Raw genomic sequence first — 24,711 nt, forward strand, 5'->3', positions numbered from 1 at the left:
TAACCTGTGGGTTGGTGGACTGAGTGAAGGAAGTTATTTACCTCATCTTGGGTAAGAAAGGTCTCACTCTGAAGTGGTTCCAAATATAAGTCGAAGAGGCAGCTCAGATCCTGAAAGACAAAAGACGACAGTCTTTAACCTGTGAGTCTCCAAAACACCCAAGCATTGCTCTGGTCGCACCTTGCACTGGTATTAAGAACAATGACGTTTATGTCTGGTTGAGAGACTTGGCCCTGAAGGTGGTGGTTCCTTGCTCACCTAATTCAAAGAGGTTAACAGCACAATACAATCAGCATCTGCATTCCACATTTTTCTTTATGGCTCGATCACCTACTCTGCGTATTTGAATGTTTTACTGGCAGAGCCAGGATCTTTCAGCTGTTCCAGCAGGAACACTCCTTTCCTTGCAGAGAACTGAGGTTTGGCCAGGAACTTCTGTCAGGCGTGGTCATGTCTGCCGGCCAACCCGGCTTCCTCCTCTGCCTCAGGGAGCCGGGCGATGGCTCCAGCGTGGACAGCTGAGCTGAGGAGGACAGGACGAGGTCTTGGGAGCTCTTCAGCTTCATGCATTATCAGAATTTCAAACTCCCAAACTCAAGTGCAAGAAAAATTTTCCAGAGATGAACATCATGATGTTTACCATCTAGGCCATCTTTGAGTCTTCACTAAACCTGGGCTCTGACAGCACAGAATAGTGGGAGTTGATGTATTTACAGAACTCTTTAGATAAGTTTTGTTTTGTTTTTAATAATTTGAAGCCAAGTTCAGTTCAGTTCAGTTGCTCAGTCGTGTCCAACTCTTTGCGACCCCATAAATCGCAGCACGCCAGGCCTCTCTAGTGATGGGAAAGATTTTTTTTTCTTGTTCAGTGATTCTGAAGAATTTTGAGTCACAGAGTATTAGAAGTAGGTGACTACATCTGACTCCTCTTACAATCGAGAAATCCAGTTCTGGAGAGCTTGCTAAGGTTAGAAGCCTCCAGAACCTTGTGGTGCAGGTCCTGGGAGTAAGTGACCCTGAGGGTTTCACAATCAAACAGCCCTGGTCTAACCAGCCTCTGAGAACCCCACAGCAGCTGCTTCAGAGCAGAGAGGGGTGGGAAGTTCCTGGACCGTCTCTCAGGGAACACACGAGCGCTGCAAACTCCAAGTCAAGTGCAGAGGTGCGGGTTACAGGACAAGTAGAAGTCCGTGTTCAACGTCAGCAACAAAAAGAAATTAAAAAATAACGTGTGTGTGCGTGCACACGCACAAATCACAGTAGGTACCAGGGCTGGTTCTTTCATCAGAGGCAGTGGTGGGCCGAGGTCACTTGAGACCGGCAGCCCTGAGCCATGACACGGGGGCCCAGAGGAGACGACAGGCGGGATCTCGCAGAAAGAAAGGAGAGCCGCCCTTTTTATCCGCTTGGCCCACAGCACCCATTTCGGTCCCAGACCAGGGTCACGATGCAGCGGCCCTCCTGGATCCAGTGCTCTAGCAGTTAAATATACCGACAACAACAGGAATAAAAAGGGGCTTGGATTCCACTCTCAACTGTGCCCTCGGCCCTGCGGGTGGGCGCTCCTCAGACATCATCAAGTGGCCGCAGCGCCCGCCCTGCTGGGCATGGCCACTGTCAACTCCCTGGACATGCACTTCATCTCCCCCCATTCGATGCAGGATGAGACATGGCAGGAAAGGCCATGAAACTGCCATCTCTGCCGCTCTCCTTTGTCCCCTGCGGGACCACAAGAAGGGGCAGGGGTAGTTCTCCCAGGCTGCCTCGTTCGTTCTCCCAAAGGCCCTGGGTGAGGCTCTGGCAAAGTTCAGATAAAATGATAGTGATGTTAATAAATGGCAGCAGCTCAGATATGTCTGTGCAGAAAGGTGAGAGCGTGTGTGTGCACGCTGGCACATGTGCCAAAGCCTAATTCAGGACTCAGTGTGTTAGACCTGGGACAAGAATGCCCCTGTCTCAGACCCCATGAGGGGCTCGGAGGGGGCCGCCCAAGGCCACGCCAGCAGGTGGAGGCAAGGCCAGGCCTGGATTCTGTGCCTCTCTGCTGCCAGCAAGTGGCCGAGGAAGCGAGTTTAAAATTGTTTCAGCAAATACTTCAAGCAAAAGAACTCTTGTCTTCTCAGGCACCCGCATTTTTTTGTAAAATGTTTCCCAAACTACTAACTGGAGCCCCTGAGATAAATAAATGATCTCCCTGGGTTGTGAAAGGCCCAGCCGCTGCTCTGTGTGGTAGCTGGGGATGCTCAAGTGATGCCCGGTGCCTCCCCTGCGGGGCTCTGTCCTGCACGGTGATGCCTGCCCTCTGGGGCCCATGCCAGCAGCTGCTTGTGAACACACTGCTCCCTGGTTCCTCACCACCTAAAGTGATCTCTGTCCCCCTTTCCCTAAACCAGCGCAAGTTCCCTTCCCACAGATTGCAAATGACAAACTAGAACATCTGTTTCCATAGTGAAAGCTACCTTGGTAACAGAATGAGCGGGGATTCTAAATTCTGCAAGCCCGCTCAGCTCCTCCACCCTCTCGCCCTCCCCGGCAGCAATTTGCCACTTCAAGGAGCAGGCATCTCCCTGGTGAGTAGCAGGGTCCTGGGTAGATATAGCCAGGAGCCCCTGCCAACATACAGCTGGCCATCACAAGAGGGGAGCAGGGAATCAGGACTGCATCATCCGTTACCTTCACATAGGACTTCTCTGTGTCCATGAGCTCCTGGATTACTTTTCGGAGGCGATCTGCATCAGAGAGGTGGCGAGCCAGTGGCCTCGGAGGAGGGTCCTGACCCTCCCTTGGTCCTTCCATGCCGTTGGTCTGGATGTCGTTAAAATTCCTACACAGCGCGGTGATCTGCTCAGCACTCTGGGAGGGAACAAAAGGCACAGAACATCCTCCATCATTATCAGCCGCCCACCAAGGACATGGGGGCTCTCTTCACCCAGCGTCCTCTTGGGAGTCTCACAGGACATTGATTGGGGATATCCAGCTTCGGTCATCTCAAACCCTGCTGGCTACCACTCAAGGTTCTGGTCATGAAGATACAAACTTACACTTGTTCAGTATTTACCCATGATGCTTTTCAACTTTCACAGAAGCTGTGTGACAGACACTTCTTTAGTGTTGAGACTGGAGAATAAAGCACAGAGCTAACACACTGCAATATACTTGAGGCTGCTCTACAATCAAGGTCAAGGCTCTATGAGAGCACCATGCAGACAGACTCCTTTGGTCCACTCTGTCCCCTCAATGGTTGACGGAACGGAGCTCAGTCACCCACACTAAACAGCCCTGGGACACCCAGGAAAGGGACAGCAGTGTCAGGAAGGCTGGATCACAGGGAGCTTGGAGTGCTCCCCACAAATCCCCCCTTGGAGTTATGTAGCCTTGAGCCAAGTCCCAGTGTGAGGAGTTAAAGTGTGAGCTGCTGCCTCTGCTAGGAATGGGAGTAGAGGTCAGGTCATGTAGGAAAGATAAGGTCCCCACTCCGATGGGGCACAGAGCCCACCAGAGGACACAGGTGGGAAGCAAGCAATACAACAAAGCCTGCTGAGGTCCATGGGAACCTTCAGGGAGGAGGGAACCTTGAGCATGTTCTCAGCAGGAAGCAGCCACGTGCTGAACCCAGGACATGGGGGAAGAAAGGCTTCTCATTCCAGGACATGGGAAGAGAATCACACAGATTAAAAGACAAGGAGGAGTTGGAATGTCTGTGAGGATGAACAGCCTTCTATAAAAGTTCCTGCTTGGGTTTAAGCTTAGCATGCAAAGCCTTCTCTGGGAGAACCTATTTGTATATTCCTGCCAGAGGCTAGTGGTTTAAAGTCTCAAATATGTCTCTTCCTATATGCCACCACCTGCCTAGAGCATCATCAGATTACACAAAAAATATCTTTTTTACTTCTCTTTCTTTCCATTCCTCCAACACACAAGATCCAGCCCAATTTACCACCTGCCAGCCTGGCAACTAGTCAAGGGCAGGAGCCTGCCTTTCTTTCTCATCACCCCCAAGGGCTCGGTGTTGAGTCCACCTCTGTTGGCACTGATGTAGTTACTTAGTAATAAAGCAGCTTAGTCCTAATACGCATGGTCAATATCCATCCATCCTTAACAGCTCAACTAAAACTCTTTCTTCAGCTAAATGTCTCCATGCCTGATCTCCATCAGTGTCTCAGGTAAAAAGGTGAACCCGTCGGAAGCCCCTCTTCATTCTCACTGAGTTCATTTTCTTTGCTTGGATATTTCAGAACGCTAACAACTCACACAAGCATACAGGTCAACATCAGTGCCAATTTGTTATAAAAACTGTCACCTGACCCAGTGAAGTGGCTCAAAGTAACAGCAGGACACCTGCCCTCCCTTCTTCTCTGCTTCCCTATTTTACACCCACCTCCCCCCAAAACAGTGTCTTTATATGATGGAAACAGACAATCAACATCGACACACAGCACTGATCTTCTGGCTAGACTTTCAACTAAATCCAGTGGGAACCAGCCAAGGACCTGCTCTGTCTCCAGAGAAATAGAAACCACCCCCTGCACAAGAAGATAAGACTTGCCAAGGTTAAGAAATGCCGAAGCTCAGCCTACGGCAGACTGGAAACCAACACAAGCTTGTGTGGAACAAATGAGAAATGTGACATCCGTGAAATGAATGAGAGCACCATGTTGAAACAGGTTGTCTGGAAGGCGTCAGTGAAGAGCGGATTGTAAATGCTCCTGGAAGGAGCATGTTCCAAGGGAGAACCAGAGAACAACCCAAAGGCACGAGGAAGACGGAGCCCAGTAACGTAGAACCCAACTCAAGGTGGGTGTGAAAGCGAGGCCCCCTCAGATGTCTACGAGGAGAACGCCCAGACTGCTGGCCTCTTTCAAGTAATCACTTCTCTTGTATTTTGACATGAATCTTGGTGCAAAAGTTAAATGAACCAAGTGGCAGATACTAAGCCTCCAACCAGACACATCGACACATCTGAAGTAATTTACTTCTAAAACAGTTCAAGCATGTGTAAGCACTAACGAGTCTCCTTGGATATACACAGCACCCCTTGTTTCTGTCCTTAACTGTAACACAAGCATATTGTTGGCAACACCTGTCAGAAGATGTTCACATTCAGGGTAAACTTTGAAAGAACAAGAAAACAGACTCGCAAAACGGTATTCATAAACCTATTTGCAGGGCAGGAATAGAGATGCAGATACAGAGAACAAACGTGTGGGCACAGCGGGGGAAGGAGAGGGTGGGATGAACTGAGAGAGGAGCACTGAGACACACACATTAACATATATAAAACAGATAGCTGAAGGGAAGATGCTATATAACACAAGCAGCCCAGTCCTGTACTCTGTGATGACCTAGAAGGGTAAGATGGAGTAGGGGGTGGGAGGGAGATTCAAGAGCGGGGGGACATATGTATACTTAGGGCTGATTCATGTTGCTGTATGGCAGACGCCAACACAATATTGCAAAGAAATTATCCTCCAATTCAAAATCAATTTTAAAAGAAAAAGAAAACAGATGTGGATCTTAAGGCATTGATTAGAATGCAACTTGATCTCTCAAAATGTCTTATATCATGTTTGAAACAACCAGATCTCAAGGTTCCTGAAGAAACTCCTAACTGTTCGGTCATGCCCTAGAAGCCTAATGACACAGCAAAAGCCAAACAGAGCAATGCAGCCAAAAGACAGCTTTCAAAAGGAGATGGCAACCCACTCCAGTATTCCTGCCTGGAGAAATCTCATGCACAGAGGAGCCTGGTGGGCTATAAAGTCCATAGGGTCGCACAGAGTTGGACATGACTGAAGTGACTTAGCACAGCACATAAGAAATACTCATGGCTGGACCAAAGGAATCCAAATATTTGGGGCCCCAGGTAGGAGTATTTTTTAAAAGCTCCTCAAGCGATGCTGATGTGTGGCTTGCATGAGAACTACTGGTCTACCCATTAGTAGAGCGAGCCTTCTGCTTGTAGCTCCTGGGAGGATCACGCTGCCCCAAGGCTCTGCACTGAAGGATGGCCACGTAAAGCGTGTGTGGACAGAGCTCACAGATAAGAGGAAACAGATCAAACCCGTGAGCCTGGTGTTCCGTGTGTGGCTCCACTAACAGCTAAACAGCCCAAGAGGATAATACTGAGACTCTCAAGTTCACTTATTAGAAAGCTCTATACTGTTATTTGCACCACAAGCTCTGACAATACAATTTTGCAACCCTGAAAAATAACAGTTTTGGGGGCTGTAGAATCCACATTAATACTTCGCATATACCGTATAAAATAAGATCTGACAAAATGCACCATAAGTGAAATGGCAGCTGGTGAGATTGCAGCTTTCCTTGCTGGGATGTCGAAACTCACACCTAACAATGCAGTGTTAAAATAACGAGATTTTAAAAATAAAGTATCTTGCCATCTTAGAAAATCAGAATTCATTTTAAGAATACTTCTGGTGAGCCTAAGTTGGAAAAGCAAATGTTAGCTGAGAGTTTCATAGAAAATGTACTTCTGAAGAGACCACAATGAAGTGCTACAAAGTCACCTCAGGTATTGTCTAGGGAAGTCATGTATGGATGTGAGTTGGACCATCAAGAAGGCTCAGGGCCAAAGAACTGATGCTTTCGAACTGTGGTGCTGGAGAAGACTCTTGAGAGTCCCTTGGCCAGCAAGGAGATCAAATCAGCCAATCCTAAAGGAAATCAGTCCTGAATATTCACTGGAAGGATTGATGCTAAAGCTTCAATACTTGGGCCACTTGATGTGAAGAGCCGACTCATTGGAAAAGACTCTGATGCTGGCAAAGACGGAGGGCAGGAGAAGGGGACGACAGAGGATTAGATGGTTGGACGGCATCACCAACTCAATGAACATGGATTTGAGCAAACTCTGGGAATTGTGAAGGACAGGGAAGCCTAGCATGCTGCAGTCCTTGGGGTCATAAAGAGTCAGACACAACTTAGCAACTGAACAAGGGGAAGGCTGGGAGTATTCTCTGGGATCCAAAGGAGGCTGAGCCACTAAAAGGGGAAGGATCACTCTAACTGTGTTTGTAGACTGTATCTGAAAGAGTCTCCCGGTTGGTTATATTTCACTTCCTCTGTTCTTAGCAACAGTTATAAAATCAAACTGCTAAAAGGTAGGATTCTGGGTGAATTTGATGAGCAGTTTCTAGAAAGAGCGACTACTCCAGTTGGGGTATTTTCACACGTACAAGTGGTGATGGAGGTAGGAAGCTCAGACAAGATGGAGAAGAGCCGAATTCTAGCCCTGGCTCTGCCCTGAGTCCTCCAAGCATCGGGGGGCAAAACATTTCTGTCTTCAATTTCCTTAATGATGAAAGAGAAGAAGCATTACACCTCACCCATCAAGTGACCCCTCCAACTGCCAGTTGGGCCAAGGAGGAAAGGGAACTCACATTTGTTGAGCACTTGGTGTATGCAGGGGGGTGAGGGGTTCTTGCGGAACTCACGGGCATTGGGTCTTCATCGTGTGACACACGAGACCACAGCTGAAGGGTGGGGGGTGGGGCACAGGACCTTGATGGCACAGGACTCGCATCCTCTGGAGCTGTCTGCACAGTGCTGACTGCTCCCGGAGTATCAGGCAGCTCATGGACAAAACAGACTTGCTCCTCCGGTGGCCTCTGCCCACCATGCAGTCAGGGCTCTCCCGGCCCCAGGAGAATCTGAACACACCCCGGGCGTGCCCAGGATGCAGCCACAGCCCTCCGGAGGTCGCCTCTGCTCCCCCACATCTGCACAGAACTGTGATTTCTGGTAGGCTGGTCCCTGCTTCCCTCTACCCCTAGGAATTCTGCCTTGAAAGTAGAGACAGATGTTCACACATCAGGGCTGGGTGTGCATGTGGATTCAACAGCTGGACAGTGTGTGCTTGTTCAGAACAAAAACAACACTGGACTTTGAAACTCACTCTAGTATTCTCTAGGGCTTCCCTGATAACTCAGCTGGTAAAGAATCCGCCTGCAATGCAGGAGACCCTGGTTTGATTCCTGGGTTGGGAAGATCTGCTGGAGAAGGGATAGGCTTACCCACTCCAGAATTCTTGGGCTTCCCTTGTGGCTAAGCTGGTAAAGAAGCCACCTGCAATGTGGGAGACCTGGGTTAGATCCCTGGGTTGGGAAGATCCCCTGAAGAAGGGAAAGGCTACCCACTCCAGTATTCTGGCCTGGAGAATGCCATGGACTCTAGAGTCCATGGGGTCACAAAGAGTCAGACATGACTGAGCAAATTTCACTTCACTAGTACTCTCCAGTTCATAGTGATCAATAAGACCTTCCCTGGTGGCCCAGTGTAAAGAATCTGCCTGCCGATGCAGGAGACTTGGTTGGGAGGATCCCCTGGAGTAGCAAATGGCACCCCACTCCAGTAGTCTTGGCTGGGAAATCCCATGGACAGAGGAGCCTGGAGGGCTACAGACAATGGGGTCACAAAACAGTCAGACATGACTGAGCAACTGAACAACAGTGATCAATGCTGAGAACCTTGGGTTCATCAGGGGCCTTGCCTTTTATAAGAGAGCATGAAACTGATCTTTTGTTTATGATTTCACTTTTAAAACTTAATGAAAAGTTCCCTCTAAAACTATGTTATATAAAAAGGTAGTGATATTGACCCCCCAAAAAAAATTTCTTTTCAGGTTTTTAAGGTTTCAGTAAGCTGATCCCTGCTTGAAAGAAATGGTAGAGTGCCTGTAATGTGGGAGAACGGGGCTCAATCCCTGGGTCTGGAAGATCACCTGGAGAAGGAAATGGCAACCCACTCCAGTATTCTTGCCTAGAGAATTCCATGGACAGACGATGAGGTCACAAAGTGTCAGACACGGCTGAGCGCTAAACAGCAAACATAAATAAGGAATTAGAAAAGGGAGTGGCAACCCACTCCAATATTCCTGCCTGGAGAATTGCCTGGACAGAAGAGCCTGGTGGGCTACAGTCCATGGGGTCACAAAGAGTCGGACATGACACAGTGCTAACACACACATAGATAGATAAGGAACACCTCAGTCAGGATCTCTCTAATTAAGTCACTCTTCTGTGTTTGCAACAAAAACAAAGAGTAACTATGTGAGGTGACAGGTGTGTTAATTTGGCTGTGATAATCATCACATATCAAATCCAGTTGTATACCTTACATATATATAATTTTTAATTGTCAACTATACCTTGATAAAATTGGGGAGGGGAGATAGCTAAAAGTTATCCTTGGTTTTGGGTCTTCAATGTGTGAATAAGGACACTTGCTATCCTGGATTAGCTGTGTGATGTGTTTTGTTTTGTTTTTTCTTTGAGGAGCCCCATTTCTTGGGAGTGGCAATAAAATTGCTCAGGGTAATGAAGTGCCCTGCCCCTAGATTCTCTTTGGAGGAAGGCAGGGGTGAAGCCTCTTTCTCAAACAAGCTTGAATCCCATAGGTGCCCTTTTTAGCCTTGATCCAGCTCAATGCTTTTCATCCAAAGCACCAGTGCTCCTCCTGGCCTGAATTAGTGAAGATCAGCTCCCGCCCCCACCCCCCAACCCCGGAGCATAACCACTCTGATGTCTGCTTTGCTCTTGTTTGAAGACATTACTACCTGAGGCTTTTCCATTTCCCTGTGGGTTTTGGAACCTAAGATGGGATAAGTACATCACATTATCCAGTTATTCCAGGACATTATTCCAGGACAATGGCTGTGGTTTCATTTTGTTGTTCAGTCACTAAGTCAGTCGTGTTTTATGACCCCATCTACTGCAGCACGCCAGGCTTCCTTTTCCTTCACTATCTCCCGGAGTTTGCACAAACTCATGTCCATCAAGTTGGTGATGCCATCCAACCATCTCATTCTCTGTCATCCCCTTCTCCTCCTGCCCTCAATCTTTCCCAGCATCAGGGCCTTCTCCAATGAGTTGGCTCTTCACATCAGGTGGCCAAAGTATTGGAGCTTCAGCTTCCACATCAGTTCTTCCAACGAATGTTCAGGACTGATCTCCTTTAGGACTGAACTCCATGAAATTTCACTGCCCTGTGCCTTGCCAGCAGCTGAGCTCCACCCCACCTTTCTGGGCTCAGGTTTCAATCCTGTCCTCATTTAGAGGCTTCAGGTACCACAAACTCGTTTGTCAACGGCATCTGTTTGTATGACTTAGACTCCAAAAACACTTCCAGCCAAAGAAAAAAGGTCTAAAGTGCTACGTAATCTGGGGAATAGTTCATAGGGAAGGGCTCCAAGGTGAATGACAACACCTGCAGCGTGCTTCACTTTCAGGCCTGGTTCAGAGGAAAAAGGACGTTAACCTCAGGGGGAATCAGTAACAGACACAGCCAGCACCTGCTCCTAAACGCGAGGACACCTCACGCTGCTTAACTGGTTAACTGGTTACCTGCTGGTTAACTGGTCACACACAATGTGATCAACGTGACAGACCCCCAGCTGCCACCCACGTCCACCTCTCCCTCCAGCCGTACAGATCAGCTCTATGCTGGGCCACTGACATGGACCTAAATCCTAGTCTGGGTCACGCCCACAGAGTCTCATCCTGCCTGCCTGCTAAGTCTCTTCAGTTGTGTCCAACTCTTTGCAACTCTATAGCCTGTAGCCCACCAGGCTCCTCTGTCCGTGGGATTCTCCAGGCAAGAATGCTGGAGTGGGTTGCCATGCCCTCCTCCAGGGAGAGTCTCATCCTACCAGAACACTATGCAGAAGAACCAAAGGTTCTTCTACAGTTCCTGCTGTCAGCCCTGGGTAAATCACCAGTGGTCCTCTGGGACAGTCCAGGTCTGGAGAGGCATGGCTGAGTGGTGCATGCTCAATGTGCTCATACAGATGTCCCAGTTCACTGTCTGGAAGGTTGCATCAGTAAATCATCTCAGAGTGCAGCTAGGGAGTCAACTGTACCAGCTCAGCAAATCAGTTAAATCAGAAATGCTCCCCTTGGTGGGGAAAAAAAAATCTAAAAATAGTACAGAGGACTTTTCAATTCATGCTTTAATCCACTGTAGTCTCTAACTTACAGAAAGCTCTGACATTAATCCCAAATGCTCTCAGCAGAGGGAACCCAGAAGCAACGCTGATGGACAGAGTCAGACGACAGACCCCAGGTGAGCTGGGTCCCCCACAGGCAGGTCCAATCACAGACATCCTGTGCCACCCCACCTCTGCCAGGTCAGGATTCCAGGGCTACACTCTGCTCCATGCTCAGAGGCAACTGGCAGGGCCCACAGGCAGGAGCGAGGGCAGTCCAGTCCAGTCTAGCCTAGGGAGGGTCTCAGCAGAGGGGGAGAGAGGAAGGGGAGGAAGAGGGGTGTATTCAGCACTGTGCAGAGTGAAGTGAGACGATTATTTTTATATTTTGGGACAATCATTCACTTTATGGGGCTTCCCAGGTGGCATTAATGGTAAAGAACCTGCTTGCCAAAGCAGCAGATGTGACGTGGGTCCAATCCCTGGATCAGGAAGATCCCCTGGAGGAGGGCATGGCAACCCACTCCAGGATTCCTGCCTGAAGAATCCCATGGACAGAGGAGCCTGGTGGGCTAGGGTCCATGGGGTCCCAAAGAGTCAGACACGACTGAAGTGACTTAGCACAGCACATTCACTTTATAGTCATACAATCCTTGGATTAAAAACTCTAGAGAAACGATCTGCGATTTTCTCGTACTTCTCTCAAAATGATACAAAAAGGATAAGAAAATACTCACAACCTTTATTTTCTAGACCAGATAGTTCTATTTCCAAAGGCAGAATGGAAAGGAAAAACATAAAATTAAATGTAAGTATGTCAGATGAGTGTTGATTTATACTGAAAGGTAAAAGAATTAACCTAAATAAATAATGGTGCAAAAATGCAACGAAATCTATGCAGCAGTTACCAATGACGGGAGGGACTGGCATCTGTAGACCAAAAGAGGACATGATTTACTGGAAAGAGAAGAAGTCAGTCTGCATTTTTTAAAGTAACTTTTATGTATATCTACTACATGGCAACCCACTCCAGTATTCTTGCCTGGAAAATTCCACGGACAGAGGAGCCTTGTGGGCTGCAGACCATGGGGCACAGAATCGGACACGACTGAGCAACGGAGCACCACATATAAACATCCGTGTGTGGATTTTTTTAATGGAAAAATATAGGTCATGATGGAGAAGGAAATGGCAACCCACTCCAGTATTCTTGCCTGGAGAATCCCATGGACAGAGGAGCCTGGCGGGCTACAATCCATAGGGTTGCAAAGAGTCGGACACGACTGAGTGACTAACCACACACTCAGGTCATAAATTCAGTGGTTAACAGTACATTTCAACTTATTTTAATTTCTGTCTTATCTATATTTTCTCATTTTCTAAAAGTGGTTTAATTTTTTAAAGAAATTTAATAGAATCATTTCCTGATGCTTTAAAAGTGATTTAAGGAAGACGTGGGCTGAAAACCATTCCGTTTCTAGGAGGACACGGTGATGGAAAGACTGACACAGTCCCTGAACTCAGGGTGCCCAGAGTTCGGCTGGGAAGACAATCTGAGAGTGAATCAGTCAAGAGCAATTGGTACCCAACGGTGTGGGGTCTATGGGAACAGAACGGGGCGGCCTTCTCTGGTCGGAGTAAGGTCGGGGAAGGCCAAGGTAGAAACCAGGATGACCTCAAGGGAAACAAAGTTACCCACGCTAAGCGAAGTTCGGGGCTGGGGAGGGTATGCCAGGAACTGAAGGCCAGTCCAGCCGTGGCCCACGGCCAAGTCAGTTCACGTGGGATGTGGCAGGAGCCAGAGGTGGGGGCCTTGCTGTCAGGGGACCGGGGGGCAGAGGAGACCCACTTGGAGCGTATGTGAGGGGTCCTGACGTGGCCCCCAGGCCACCCCTGCCACCTCCTGGGCACACACCCTACAGCAGGCAGCAAGGTGAGGGGCTACGATGGCTCAGAGAGGGTCACCTGAGCTCAGCCCTACCAGAGTGCAAAGCTCCCACCAAGGGCCTCAGCATACGCTCTGGTCAATGCTTTCTGAGACAGTTACTTCTTCCAAGACTGGAGCCTTAAACCCATAGGCCCTGGGTGACCACCATGGGCACAGCCGTCCCCAGCACTGATTAACTCCTCCCTGATGCAGTTTTGCGCACCTGTAAATCAGGGGTCGTGTTTCACAGGGTCGTTGAGAGGATTCCATGAGGTCATTTTAAGGTTGTGAAAATACTCAGCAGAGGGCAAGGGATCCAGAGGCAGGGCCTCCAAAGAGTTCTATCAGGCACAGGCAGTTTAACTTTCTAAGTTCTGTTATTTTTACAAAGGTAGGAGGAGAAACTTCCTCTGAGTGTCCTGAAGGGAGGACCAGAAAAGTCAAATGGTTTATTTGTTAACTTTTTACTGAGCTCCTCCTCCATGCCGTGCTTGGCTCTAGGTGCTGGAGATGAAGCCTGAACACAACAGAGGAAAACCCTGACCTTCACACAAGAGGAAGGGCAGAGAGAGGTGACAAGGACTTTATAGATGACAAAAAGTGGCACCCACAGCGTCTGGACAGAGGCGGAGGGCCCTGACGAAAACCAAAATTTCAAAGTGTTAGTCACTCAGTCATGTCTGACTCTTTTGTGACCCCATGGACTGTAGCCCGCCAGGCTCTTCTGTCCATGGGAATCTCCGGGCAAGAACACTGGAGTGGGTAGCTGTTCCCTTCTCCAAGGGATCTTCCTGACCCAGGGATTGAACCTGGATCTCCATAATGGTAGGCAGATTCCTTACCATCTTAGCCACCAGGGAAGCCAGGAGAAAACCAAACCAGGGAGGCTATGGAGGGCCAGCAGGCTGCGCAGCCGCTTTAACAAGTGGGCAGAGGAGAAGATGAACTTCACCTTCAAAGATCGGAGGGAGAGAGGGAGTGGCCGACCAGCGGGAAGAGCAGCCTTTGAGAAGGCAGAGAGCGTCTGCGTGGCACGTGTGTACCCCGCGGTAAGGGCCTGTCCTCAGGCGGCACACCCCGGGAAAGGCAGGTCCAATCCCCCACCCGGAGGTGGGGAAGCGCCCTGCATGCGGCTATGGGGCTCCCAGGCCAGAGTCACCCCCTCGGGGAGGGAGCTGCTGATCCAGAGCCTTTGTGAAACAGGCCGGCTGCCTGCCTTCTGCTTGGTTTCCTTATTTAAAACTGGAGTTTGATCTGAATTCAGAAACGAAAAAGATGCACGCTGTCTCAGCCAAGGATGCTTCAAGGGCCAGGGCAGCATTTCGACACAACCAGGCACTTCTTTCACATAAAATATTGGGTGTTTCAATATCGCTTACGTATTGGGTTGGCCAAAAAATTTTGGAAAGCCTAAACAGACTTTTTGGCCCACCCAGTAATTTACCAAAAAAAAAAACCGGTTCATCCTATCCAATAGATTCTAATATGCCAAGTACTGCATTCTCTCATTCCCATTTCTCACCCAGAGAAATAAGGCTTACTTCTGATATATAGTTAAACTTGTCCATCAAGGAAGATGCATGGGAGCCAGAAATTTTCCTTCACTTCTGAGTGCAAAGATGGTAAAGTCTCCTACATACGAACCTCCCAGCTGAGACGTTCAAAGAGGCGAACATGCATCTATTTCCGGCCAAGAAACCAGAGCCTGTGCCATCGGCGTCCCCTGTGAGTAACATTGCAGCTGGCCCTCCGTCTCCTATTGCTGACGATCCTTCAGCTCTACCATCTCCCACCTCCTCTCCCTCCAGCAGTCAGTAACTCTTCTTGCCTGTTCACGCGATGCCAGCCCCCGTTGACCAGCCATTGAACTGTATTGCTGAACTTTTCAAGGTACTGTGCTGTAAGATTAAAAATGCTTTACTTTTTGTGTTTGTTTTTTTATGCATGATTTGGGTGAAAGGTATTATAAGCCTATTATAGTAGACTGCATGCTATTTCACTTCAGTCGTGTCAGACTCTGCGACCCTATGAACTATATAGCCTGCCAGGCTCCTCTGTCCATGGGATTCTCCAGGCAAGACTACTGGAGTGGGTTGCCATTTATTATAGTCCAGTACTATATAGCCAAGTGTGTTAGTTGGGTACCTAGACTAACTCTGTTGGATTTAAGATGCTCTTGGAAAGAAAGTCATTCATATGTCAGGGGCTTGACTGCAAAGAGACTGCGACGACCTCACTCTGAACCAAACAGATGCAGGCATCAGCAAACCTCCAGGCCACACCCACCCTGCTCGCTGCCTCTGAGGATACAATTTTATTAGCACTCAGCCTTGCTCCTTCATCGGCCTATGGTCAATCGCTGCTTATACACTGAGATGCAGAGGTCAGTGGCTGCCAGAGCCTAACTTACTTACTACCTGGCCCTTGACGGGAAAAGTCCGCCAATCCCTGATATAGAGAGATGAATCCAAACGAGGAAGACTCCTCTTCTGAAATTAGGTCTGAATTCAAACTTGAAAAAATCCTCTCAAACTTTATTCTAAATTTTCAGTGAGTAAACTAAAATGTATATTTTTAAAATGACTTCTACATGGCAATTTTCTGGAGACTCCAAATAGCACCTTAACTCCCATAAGATATAAACTGTCTTGTATAATATGCTTTCAACTGTGTCAAAAACCAAGGGAACACCACCTGCGTGCTCACCTGGCTCAGATCCAGGCTTGGAAAAATGACTCAGATTCTCTTTAACAGTTTTTGCTTTCTTTTGTGTGGCTTTTTGATGGATGGGAGAATTCAGTCTGCTTTTCCTGTGACTTGGGGCATTAAAGCCTATATTTCATTTCTTTCTATGATTTTACCACTTAACATTCATTCTAAATATGTTAGTCTAACTCAAGAAGTCTTTCAACCCCTATCTTTCAACTCATTTTTTGGGAAAACACACACTTGCCTATGACTTATCCATCAACACTACCCTCGCCCACGTTCCCAACCAGAGGTATTTATCTCAGGTCTTAGCTTCCTCTTAATTCTCTTCCCTTTATTTTCTCTCACTTTTGTTCTGATAATCACATAAATTCATTTAAACTTGTATATTTACAGTAACTCTCCCTCTAGTGGTTAACGTTTTCATTGAACACTATTATTCTAGTTGGTTTTGTTTACTGATGATTTTTCCAAACCCAACATTTCTAGCCAAGAGTTGTGTCTCTAACTTTATTCCTGGCCACTGATAATATATTACTGAGCATTTTTTGCAGCAAAGGTCTTTAAGTGCTACATAGTCCAAGAATGTACTGAGATATTTTTCTAACTTTGTCGCTGTATTTAAAGAGAAAATGTGTCAATAACAACACCAGTTGTAATCCAATTCTGGACAGACTAGAGCTTTGACAAATCTTTGTTAGCCTCTAGTTTCCTGGGCAGGCAGAGTCTCTACTATAAACAGAAGACTGAGGATGACACAGCTGAATCTGGAAGGGGACCCTGCACACTGCTGTTCAACAGCTCAGGCTGGGTCTCACTGACACGGACAGCTCTGCCCAGCTACCCAGCCTGGACTGTCCCCCAGCCAAGCCTCTCTGTGGATTTCTAGTTGGAATCCACATGGGTCCCTGGTTGCCTCACCTAGAAAAACAAAACGCAGGGCAATACCTGCTCCCCAGCTGTAGACCAAGACCTAGGAGCCATTCTAAGATGGTCAGGAAGCCATAATTCAGTTGCTCCTATTACAGTTCCCTGATGACATTCCCTAGGCATCTTAGATCAGCTTCCTATTGTAGTGTTACATCTTAGCGGGCTCTAACTGGTTGGCCTGGTCTACCTACTTGGGCCTCCACACTCTTACAGACCCCTCTTATCTGTAGGGAAGTGGGGGTGCTGGGGGACTTCATAGAGCAAGGACCAATACCATCATCTTGTAATCTGCCCTTCACTGCTCTTTTTTTAAATTTTTTTTTTTTAACCACACCGTGTGCCGTGTGGAATCTTAGTCCCTGACCAGGGATTGAACCAGTGGCCCCTGCAGTAAAAGAAGGGGACCACCATTCTTAACCACTGGACCACCAGGGAAGTTCCATGCACTTTATTGCTTTTAATTCATGTTACCCTGCCAATGTCCCAACTAGTCCTTTTATTAAATATCATTACTATTGCCATACGATAATTTTATCTCAGGAAATATTTTTGTAGGAATCTACAAGATAGACAAAGGCACCGTTTTTTCCTGCAATGTTTCTCCCAACACCAAAGAAAGACAGCAGGAAAAATAGCAAATAAAGGAGAAGCAATTTATTGCATTTATTGTTTATTTACAAATAAACTGTTTCTTTTAACCCTTTGAGGATGGGTTTTATTTTGGGTCTACATAAACTCTACAAGGAGTGAGCTCCAATGGAAAAATCCAACATGAAAAGGTATGTTCAGAGCAGCAAAGTTACAAATTACTGGAGAAATGTTCTCTAGGCTTTACTGATGAAAATAACTCATATTACTAGACTCTCTGCTTTATGCAGATATACCCAGGGTAGGAACTCTCAGCTATCAAGGCACTGAAGATTCAGGAAGAAATCACCGAACCAGCCCTGGGAGAGAGGAGGGTTTCTGTTTAGATATAAGTGGTCTCTCTGCACTTACTTGTCCCTTCACGATATACTTTTAAAGATTTTTTTCCTAAAAACCAATATCTACTTATTATACTGTATGATTTTAATGTTAAGGTTATCATACAGTGGCAGATTTTAAAACATGAATTGTATCTATTGAAATAATTTTTGGAGGTAAAAATATTCACATATGGCCTGCCCCTAGTACAAAACCGCACAGCAAATTATCAAACTAATTACTAGTCAGATGCAAATATCAGATACTAGTACTCGGAATTCTGGGACTTGAGAACTCTTCTGCAACAGATTTTAAATTTGCTGACATTAACAACTATGGGAATTTGATTATAACTCTATTAAATAGAGTGTTTAAAAGCCAAAATCAAAAACAATATCAAAAATAACACATCTACGCTGCTTAACCATGTTTGTAAATTAAGCCAAAGAACTAAAAAGTTGTGTCCGGATTTCTAATGTCATACCTGCAACTGAACAAAGAGAGTTGCTCTGCTTTTAAATCCCTTGTATTTAAAGGCACAGTTATTTATCTGGTTTTCCCCTTTCATCTCTAATCAGCACCATTCCCCTTACTGCGTGTGGTAGAAAGAACAAGCTTTAGAAAATGACAGAGCTGGGTATGAACGCTGGCCCCCACTAACTGGACCTTCAGTTAACTTCTCCCATCTCAGTTCTCTCAGAGTAAAAGGGGCTCATGCTATCTATCCAGTAGGGCTGCTGCGGAGAAAAGGGGTCTCAATGAGATGCTGTGTATAAAATTCACAGTGCACACGAAGAGCCAAGTTATCGCATGCCGAGGGCAGTTTGCAAAGTCATTTCACTTCCATGAACCTGTCATGGAAATATAATCTTATTTTTTTTTTTAGCGAATAAGGATATAAGGACTTGGGGTAAGGCGGTTTTCCTAAAGCCCACGGACCAGGGAGATGGAGCTAGTCTCCGGCACTCAGATCCACCTCCTGTCTCCCCCCGCAAGAGCAAGAGATCACCTCTGCTCTTCACATGAGCTCAGCAGGGGATGGAATTCTGATAGGGAATCTCCTTATTTTTCTTATATATCCCACCCTCCTAATGTGAACTGCAAACATGTGGTTGGAATAGCCTTGGCCCCAGGGACTCAGCGGCGGAGGAAGGGGGCTGAGATGGGCAGAACGCCGGGCCCCACCCTGTAACCTTCTCCAGGAGGAACCGAGCCCTGGCTGCTCCGATCCGGACAGGCAGAGGGGCCGTGAGCTGATTTGGGGGAATGAAGGAACCACTTTCTTGCCTGAATTTGGTGCAAATTATGAATCTTAAAGACCTTCTCTGGGCATTTCCACTTCATCACTGACAATCTTGCTGTGCCCATCAGAGCTGACACAGATGCACAGCAAACCGAGGTGGCCCCACTGCAGCTTCAGGAGGGGCAGCCCGCCCCCTCCCCATATGCCCCCCGTCCCGCACGAAGGCTGGTGCCTTCTGACACTGACTTCCAATGACAGCGACTCCACGAGGTTTCATCATCCAGGATGCCCTGCACTCACTCATGAACACGGGTAGGGACTTATGGAGAGAGGGTCCAGGTGCTAGAATTTGTCTGAAACCTGCAGCATCCCCTTTGTGCATAAAAAGGCTTAGATTTTCAGTTCTAACGTTTGCCTGAAAATAACGCTTGGAATTTGGTTTCCAAAAAGTTGTACACTTGGGGCACAAAAAATTATAAAAATGTAAAAAAAAAAAAAATATCAAAGTATTTGTTAAAATCCTGATAACCTTGATTGGGCACAAGTAATGATAGAACCATCTGTCTTGAGTGCACACAGGTACATACTTCTGTGGCCTCTTGCTGCTGCTGCTAAGTCACTTCAGTCATGTCCGACTCTTTGTGACCCCATAGACAGCAGCCCACCAGGCTCCCCCGTCCCTGGGATTCTCCAGGCAAGAACACTGGAGTGGGTTGCCATTTCCTTCTCCAATGCATGGAAGTGAAAACTGAAAGTGAAGTCTCTCAGTCGTGTCCGACCCTCAGCGACCCCATGGACTGCAGCCCACCAGGCTCCTCCATCCATGGGATTTTCCAGGCAAGAGTACTGCAGTGGGGTGCCATTGCCTTCTCCTGTGGCCTCTTACTTGTAGTTTAAATTTTTTTTGCTGGATTTTAGCAATGTGATCATCCAGTCTGTTACATTACTCTGGATTGCTTCTTATTAACAGGGTCTCAAAATAATCATCTCCATATGGAACAGTGCCCACCTCATACACATTTATCTGAGACTTTAGCGCCAACCTATGCCTAAAATCCCTTGTAGCTCAGATGGTAGAGTATCTGTCTGCAGTGCAGGAGACCCAGGTTGGAACCCTGGGTCAGGAGGATCCCCTGGAGCAGGCCATGGCAATCCATTTCAGTATTACTGCCTAGAGAATTCCATGGACAGAGGAGCCTGCTGGGCTAGAGTCCATGTGGTCCCAAAGAGTCAGACACAACTGAGCGACTACACTTTCATCTCAAAAATCTAGCCCTAAGTAACAGAAATGAAGTAATAACACATAAACTGGGACGATGTCCATGTTAACAAATGGTTTAGCAATTCTGATCAAACTTCTAGAAAATACAAGCTGGTAAATACAAAGTAACCAAAGCCATGCTTCCCCGGGGTGAGGAGAACAGGTGACACAGGGAAGGGGTGTACAGACAGACAGACACTCATGCAAAACCAAGAGACAGAGACGGCGTGACTATTATTCAATGTAAATATAAAACATTTCTGTATAACTGACTTACTTTGTGGTATACCTGAAACTCACACAGCACAGTAAATCAACTATCCTTCAATAATAAAACTTGTTTTAAAAACCTCAGACATAGAAAATTGTTTTTAAGTCTCACCTGAGATCACTGGTTTGATCATCAGTCTTTCCATCTTGGAAAATTGTCTATGCAAAGCTACTAAGAGGCGAGCAGAGGATGCCTGGACCCACCCTGATGCCCAGAGCCCCCAGGCCATGTTGGGGGGTGGGACAGGCTTCTCATCTGACTGTCCTTTATCTTATGGTTGCTGAACTGAGAAGGAAATGGATTCTAGTCTCCAAAGCCAGCTCAAAACAGCTTGAGAGGACGAAGACAGCAGGACTCCTCAAGCTATGCAACACTGGTAGCTTCTAAGCAGTTGGCATGAAACCCCCAGCGGGTGCAATGCCAGGCCAGGACTTCCTAAGCAATTGCTCAAAGAGTTTCCTCATCTGACATCTGTCTTCTGCAAACACTAGAGAACTTAGGTGACAGCCAAGGATTCGAGGGTGTGAAGGAAAGTGAGTCATGGGACCGAGGGAGGCACTGGAGGCTGAACAAACAAGAAGAGGGAGAAGAAGGTGGTGATGTACAAAAGAACGCAAGGGAGAAAAGACGGAAAGAATCGAGGGCATCTGTAAAAACATACCTCCGGTTTTCTTCTGGCTCCTTTATTAGTGACAAATATATTTTTTGGACATTTAATATATTTTCACTTTGAAATAATGTGAGATTTGGGCTTCCCTGGTGGCTCAGTACTAAAGAACCCACCTGATAATTTAGGAGACGCAGGTTCAAACCCTGGGCCGGGAAGATCCTCTGGAGAAGGAAATGGTGACCCACTCCAGTACACTTGCCTGGGAAATCCCATGGACAGAGGTCCACGGGGTCGCAAAGAGTCAGACACAACTAGAGGCTAAACAACAACAAGCATGATTTACCAAAGAGTTGTCAAGGACAGAGTTTCTGTATATCTTTCATTCCCTTTCCCCTGACGTTAACATCTTATATGACACATACATTTTCTGCTGCCATGTTCCTCATGCGATTATCAAGAAAAGCAGGAGACTGGTTTACAAAATTAATAATCCCATCTTTGCTCTCAGCAGTTAGGAACCTGGGATGGAAGATGCCAAAGACACAAATATCTGCTTGTGTGAAGGGATCCCGGGCAGAGTCCCTCCCCAGCCCCTGACCTCCACGCCTTCAGCCGCCCAGCCCCAAGGACGTGGCAAAGAAATCCTATCACAGAAGAGAGCCCGGGGGAAATCACCAAATGATTCGAAACAATTTCTCAGAACCTTTTTTTTTTCTTTAGAGTGAAAGAGGTGACACCGTGGGGCTGGGACTTTTATCAAAAGGTGAGAAATCTGCTATGAGTGATGAAAGACTCAAAAAAGCACTGAGACTCAAATACACTGTCCCTGACCCAGCACAATCAGAGTGTTCATTCAACCATCTCCATGTACACAGAACAAGTAAAGGACTAGCGCAGAGCTCTCAACAAGAGCTAACAGCTGAGAGCACCTTTGTGAAGGAAATTTCAGTAAAGGGATGAAAAAGCAGTGTGATGATACCCCCACTCCTGGGAGACATTAAAGATAAGATAGATAAAGATCCCCAGTGCCCAAACAGTGGCCAGTCAAAATTAGATGATAATTGCGGCTGTTATTCCTTCAAAAGAAAGGCAAGGAGAACGCAGCAGTTGTGACCAGCTCCCCTGCTGATGCAGAAGTGGCTGGGGTGATGTTCTCGAATGAGACACACACGAGCTGCCTGATCCCCCCCCCCAAAACTGAGCATTCAAACCACTGCCTCCTGGCCCCTCAAGACAGCTATTCATTTTACAAAAATGAGTCTCACACAATTCTGCTTTGGAATCAAAATTTAAATGCTTGTTCCCCCCCAACATCACTTTTTTCCCCACTAATTACAGAAAATAAAACTTTTTGAAATGCTCCGACACCCAGCACACAACATTACAGCTGGTGGGCATCTAGCGACATCCACCCACCACCACTGACGTGGTCTCCTCGTCTCAACCTAGCGACGCGTGCCATCCAGGGAGGGGCGGTCATTCATCTGACGCTCCTCAGTCTCTTAACACATTGAAAGACTAGAGCACTGAGAGCCAACGCCACACAACCTATCAGGCTTGAAGACGAAAACAAACTTCAAGTGCCGCTTGACGACACAAACACAGTGCTTGTCTTATTGTAGGTACTTGATGTTTGATTCTGTAATGTTCACCATATTAGGTCAAGACAAGCTAGATGATTCAGATGTTACTCCAAGGGCTTCCCTGGTAGCTCAGTGGTATAGAACCAGTCTGCCATGCAGGAGACATAGGTTCGATCCCTGGTCTGGGAAGATTCCACTTGCTGTGGGACAATTAGGCCACGGGTCACAGCTAGTGAAGCCGGAGCACCCTAGAGCTGGTGCTCCACAGTAAGAGAAGCCACCGGAGTGAGAAGCCCGCTCCCCACAATGAAGAGTAGCCTCCTCTTGCTGTAACTAGAGGAGAGCCCAAGCAGCCGTGAAAACCCCAAATATATCAATAAATAGAATCACGAACCCAGAGTTCATCAGTTCCTAAGTGGGGAATCCACAGATAAACGTCGTAAGATCAAGGAGCTCCCTGGAATCATGAGTGACTTTTTACATACGTATCTGTATGATATGCATTTTTCTAAGATGCAATTTTCTAAGTGTCTATATTGATTCATTGGAAAAGACTCTGATGCTGGGAGGGATGGTGGGCAGGAGGAAAAGGGGACGACAGACAATGAGATGGCTGGATGGCATCACCGACTTGATGGACGTGAGTTTGAGTGAACTCCAGGAGTTGGAGATGGACAGGGAGACCTGGCGTGCTGTGATTCATGGGGTCACAAAGATTGGACACAACTGAGCATCTGAACTGAATTGATAGCTTTCAGCAGATTCTCCAATGGTCTGCTCTAAATAATTTCCTAAACAAAGTAAGAGAGGGAAAGCCTAGAGCGGATACGGGCATAAAGTCTCTGACGATCCCCCCATCTTCACTTACCATTACCTTAAATAACATCAATAACTGTGTGCAAGACCGTTAAGTCCCCAGTATTCAGTCTAAGTGGATTCTTCTAAAACTTGTTTTTCTTTTAAGCAGCTTTCTGTCTTCATGAGAAGAAAAGGCTGTCAAGCAAAAGACCACTTTAGATCACATGTTTGGACAGAAAGACAGACCGGGATGAGTATCAGGGACTACAGATGCCCGGAGCCAGGATGGGCCACCAAGACGGACAGACCCGCCCCTCAGCTGCACAGACACAGGCATGAGATGACCGGTCCGAGGACAAAGGGACTTCAGCGTGAGGCCACCCCACATCCAGGAGGCTTCATCTGGGAGCCTACCAACGCTGTTTACAGAGGTTAGGGGTTGGCCTGAGAAACTCAGACTCCCTCCCTTCTCTCCAAACACCAAAGCTATAGTCGAGTCTCCATAAGTCCTTGTCCAATCTGGGAGACCGAGAAAAAAAGTAAAGATGGAGAAAAGTAGCCAAATGCCAAGGAGGACGAGGCTGGGAGCCTCAGGGAGGCTACAACTGCTACAACTTCTCCCACGACCGTATCCAAAAGTGCATGGCCCCTCCTCAACCAGAACGAACACAGGGAACTTGTCGCAGCCCTCCTGGACTCGTCCAGGCACCAGGCTCAAGGGAGAGACCTCGAGGAGCAGGCCGAGCGCCCTGTCCACCCCCGAGGTGGGGGTGGCCATCGGGCTACTCTGTCTGCCTCGGAAGGACCAACACAGCCCTCTGCAATCTCACCGTGGAGAACACGGAAGCAAAATCACGGCCCTGCTGTTCCAAAGGGCAGGAGAAGGAAGGAGGTGCCCAGAACAGAATCCAGGGTGGCTGGTTGGTCATGAGCCTAAGACCAGGTCACCCGTCCCTGCGGCCTCTGTCGTCAGGGTCAACTCTGGGTGGCTGGGCCCTGGGGCGTCTTCAAGTCACTCTCCTGTGAGTCATCACCCTGCAGTGTGAGGCCGCGTGTGTCATCACCCCGTCAGCCCGTGGATCCAGAGCCACATCCACCTGGCAGGCCCGCCCGCAGGTGACTCAGCCGCCGCCACCCCAGCCCCTCCTCTCTCGTCCTCCTTGTGTGACTGCAGATGCCTCACTGTGACACCTTTTACTTCTTTCCAGAAAAAAACAAAACAAAACAAAACAAAAAACAGGATGAAATGGGAGAGCCTGGAGGGGAGGGAGAAAGCGGGGGACAGGCAGGAGGAAGGGGAGGCTGGGGGACAGCAGAGGAGCAAAGGGAGGCCCAGAGGGAAAGTGAGTCAGAGTGCCCACAGGAGTGCCCTCAACAATGCCAGGGCACAAGGGGGAGTGGCTGGGGGAAGCCTGCTCCTGCAGCTCCGCTGGGGCTCAGGGTCCCCACCTCATAGATGGAACCAGGAAAG

At 47.6% G+C, this 24,711-nt stretch overlaps 1 protein-coding gene across 7 annotated transcripts in view; it reads right to left on the reverse strand.

Annotated features, from left to right (window-relative positions):
* Positions 1-24,711, reverse strand: part of TIAM2 (TIAM Rac1 associated GEF 2) — a 231,630-nt gene that overhangs the window by 14,372 nt on the left and 192,547 nt on the right. For all 7 annotated transcript variants that reach the window (XM_044924057.2, XM_044924055.2, XM_044924054.2 and 4 more), the window contains 2 exons: positions 2,674-2,853; positions 42-110 (listed from right to left, as the gene is read on the reverse strand). In XM_044924057.2, coding sequence (XP_044779992.2) covers positions 42-110; positions 2,674-2,853 — 249 coding nt within the window. The remainder of the gene's footprint in view (positions 1-41; positions 111-2,673; positions 2,854-24,711) is intronic.

Source organism: Bubalus bubalis, chromosome 10, assembly GCF_019923935.1.
Source record: "Bubalus bubalis isolate 160015118507 breed Murrah chromosome 10, NDDB_SH_1, whole genome shotgun sequence".
NCBI lineage: Eukaryota > Metazoa > Chordata > Mammalia > Artiodactyla > Bovidae > Bubalus > Bubalus bubalis.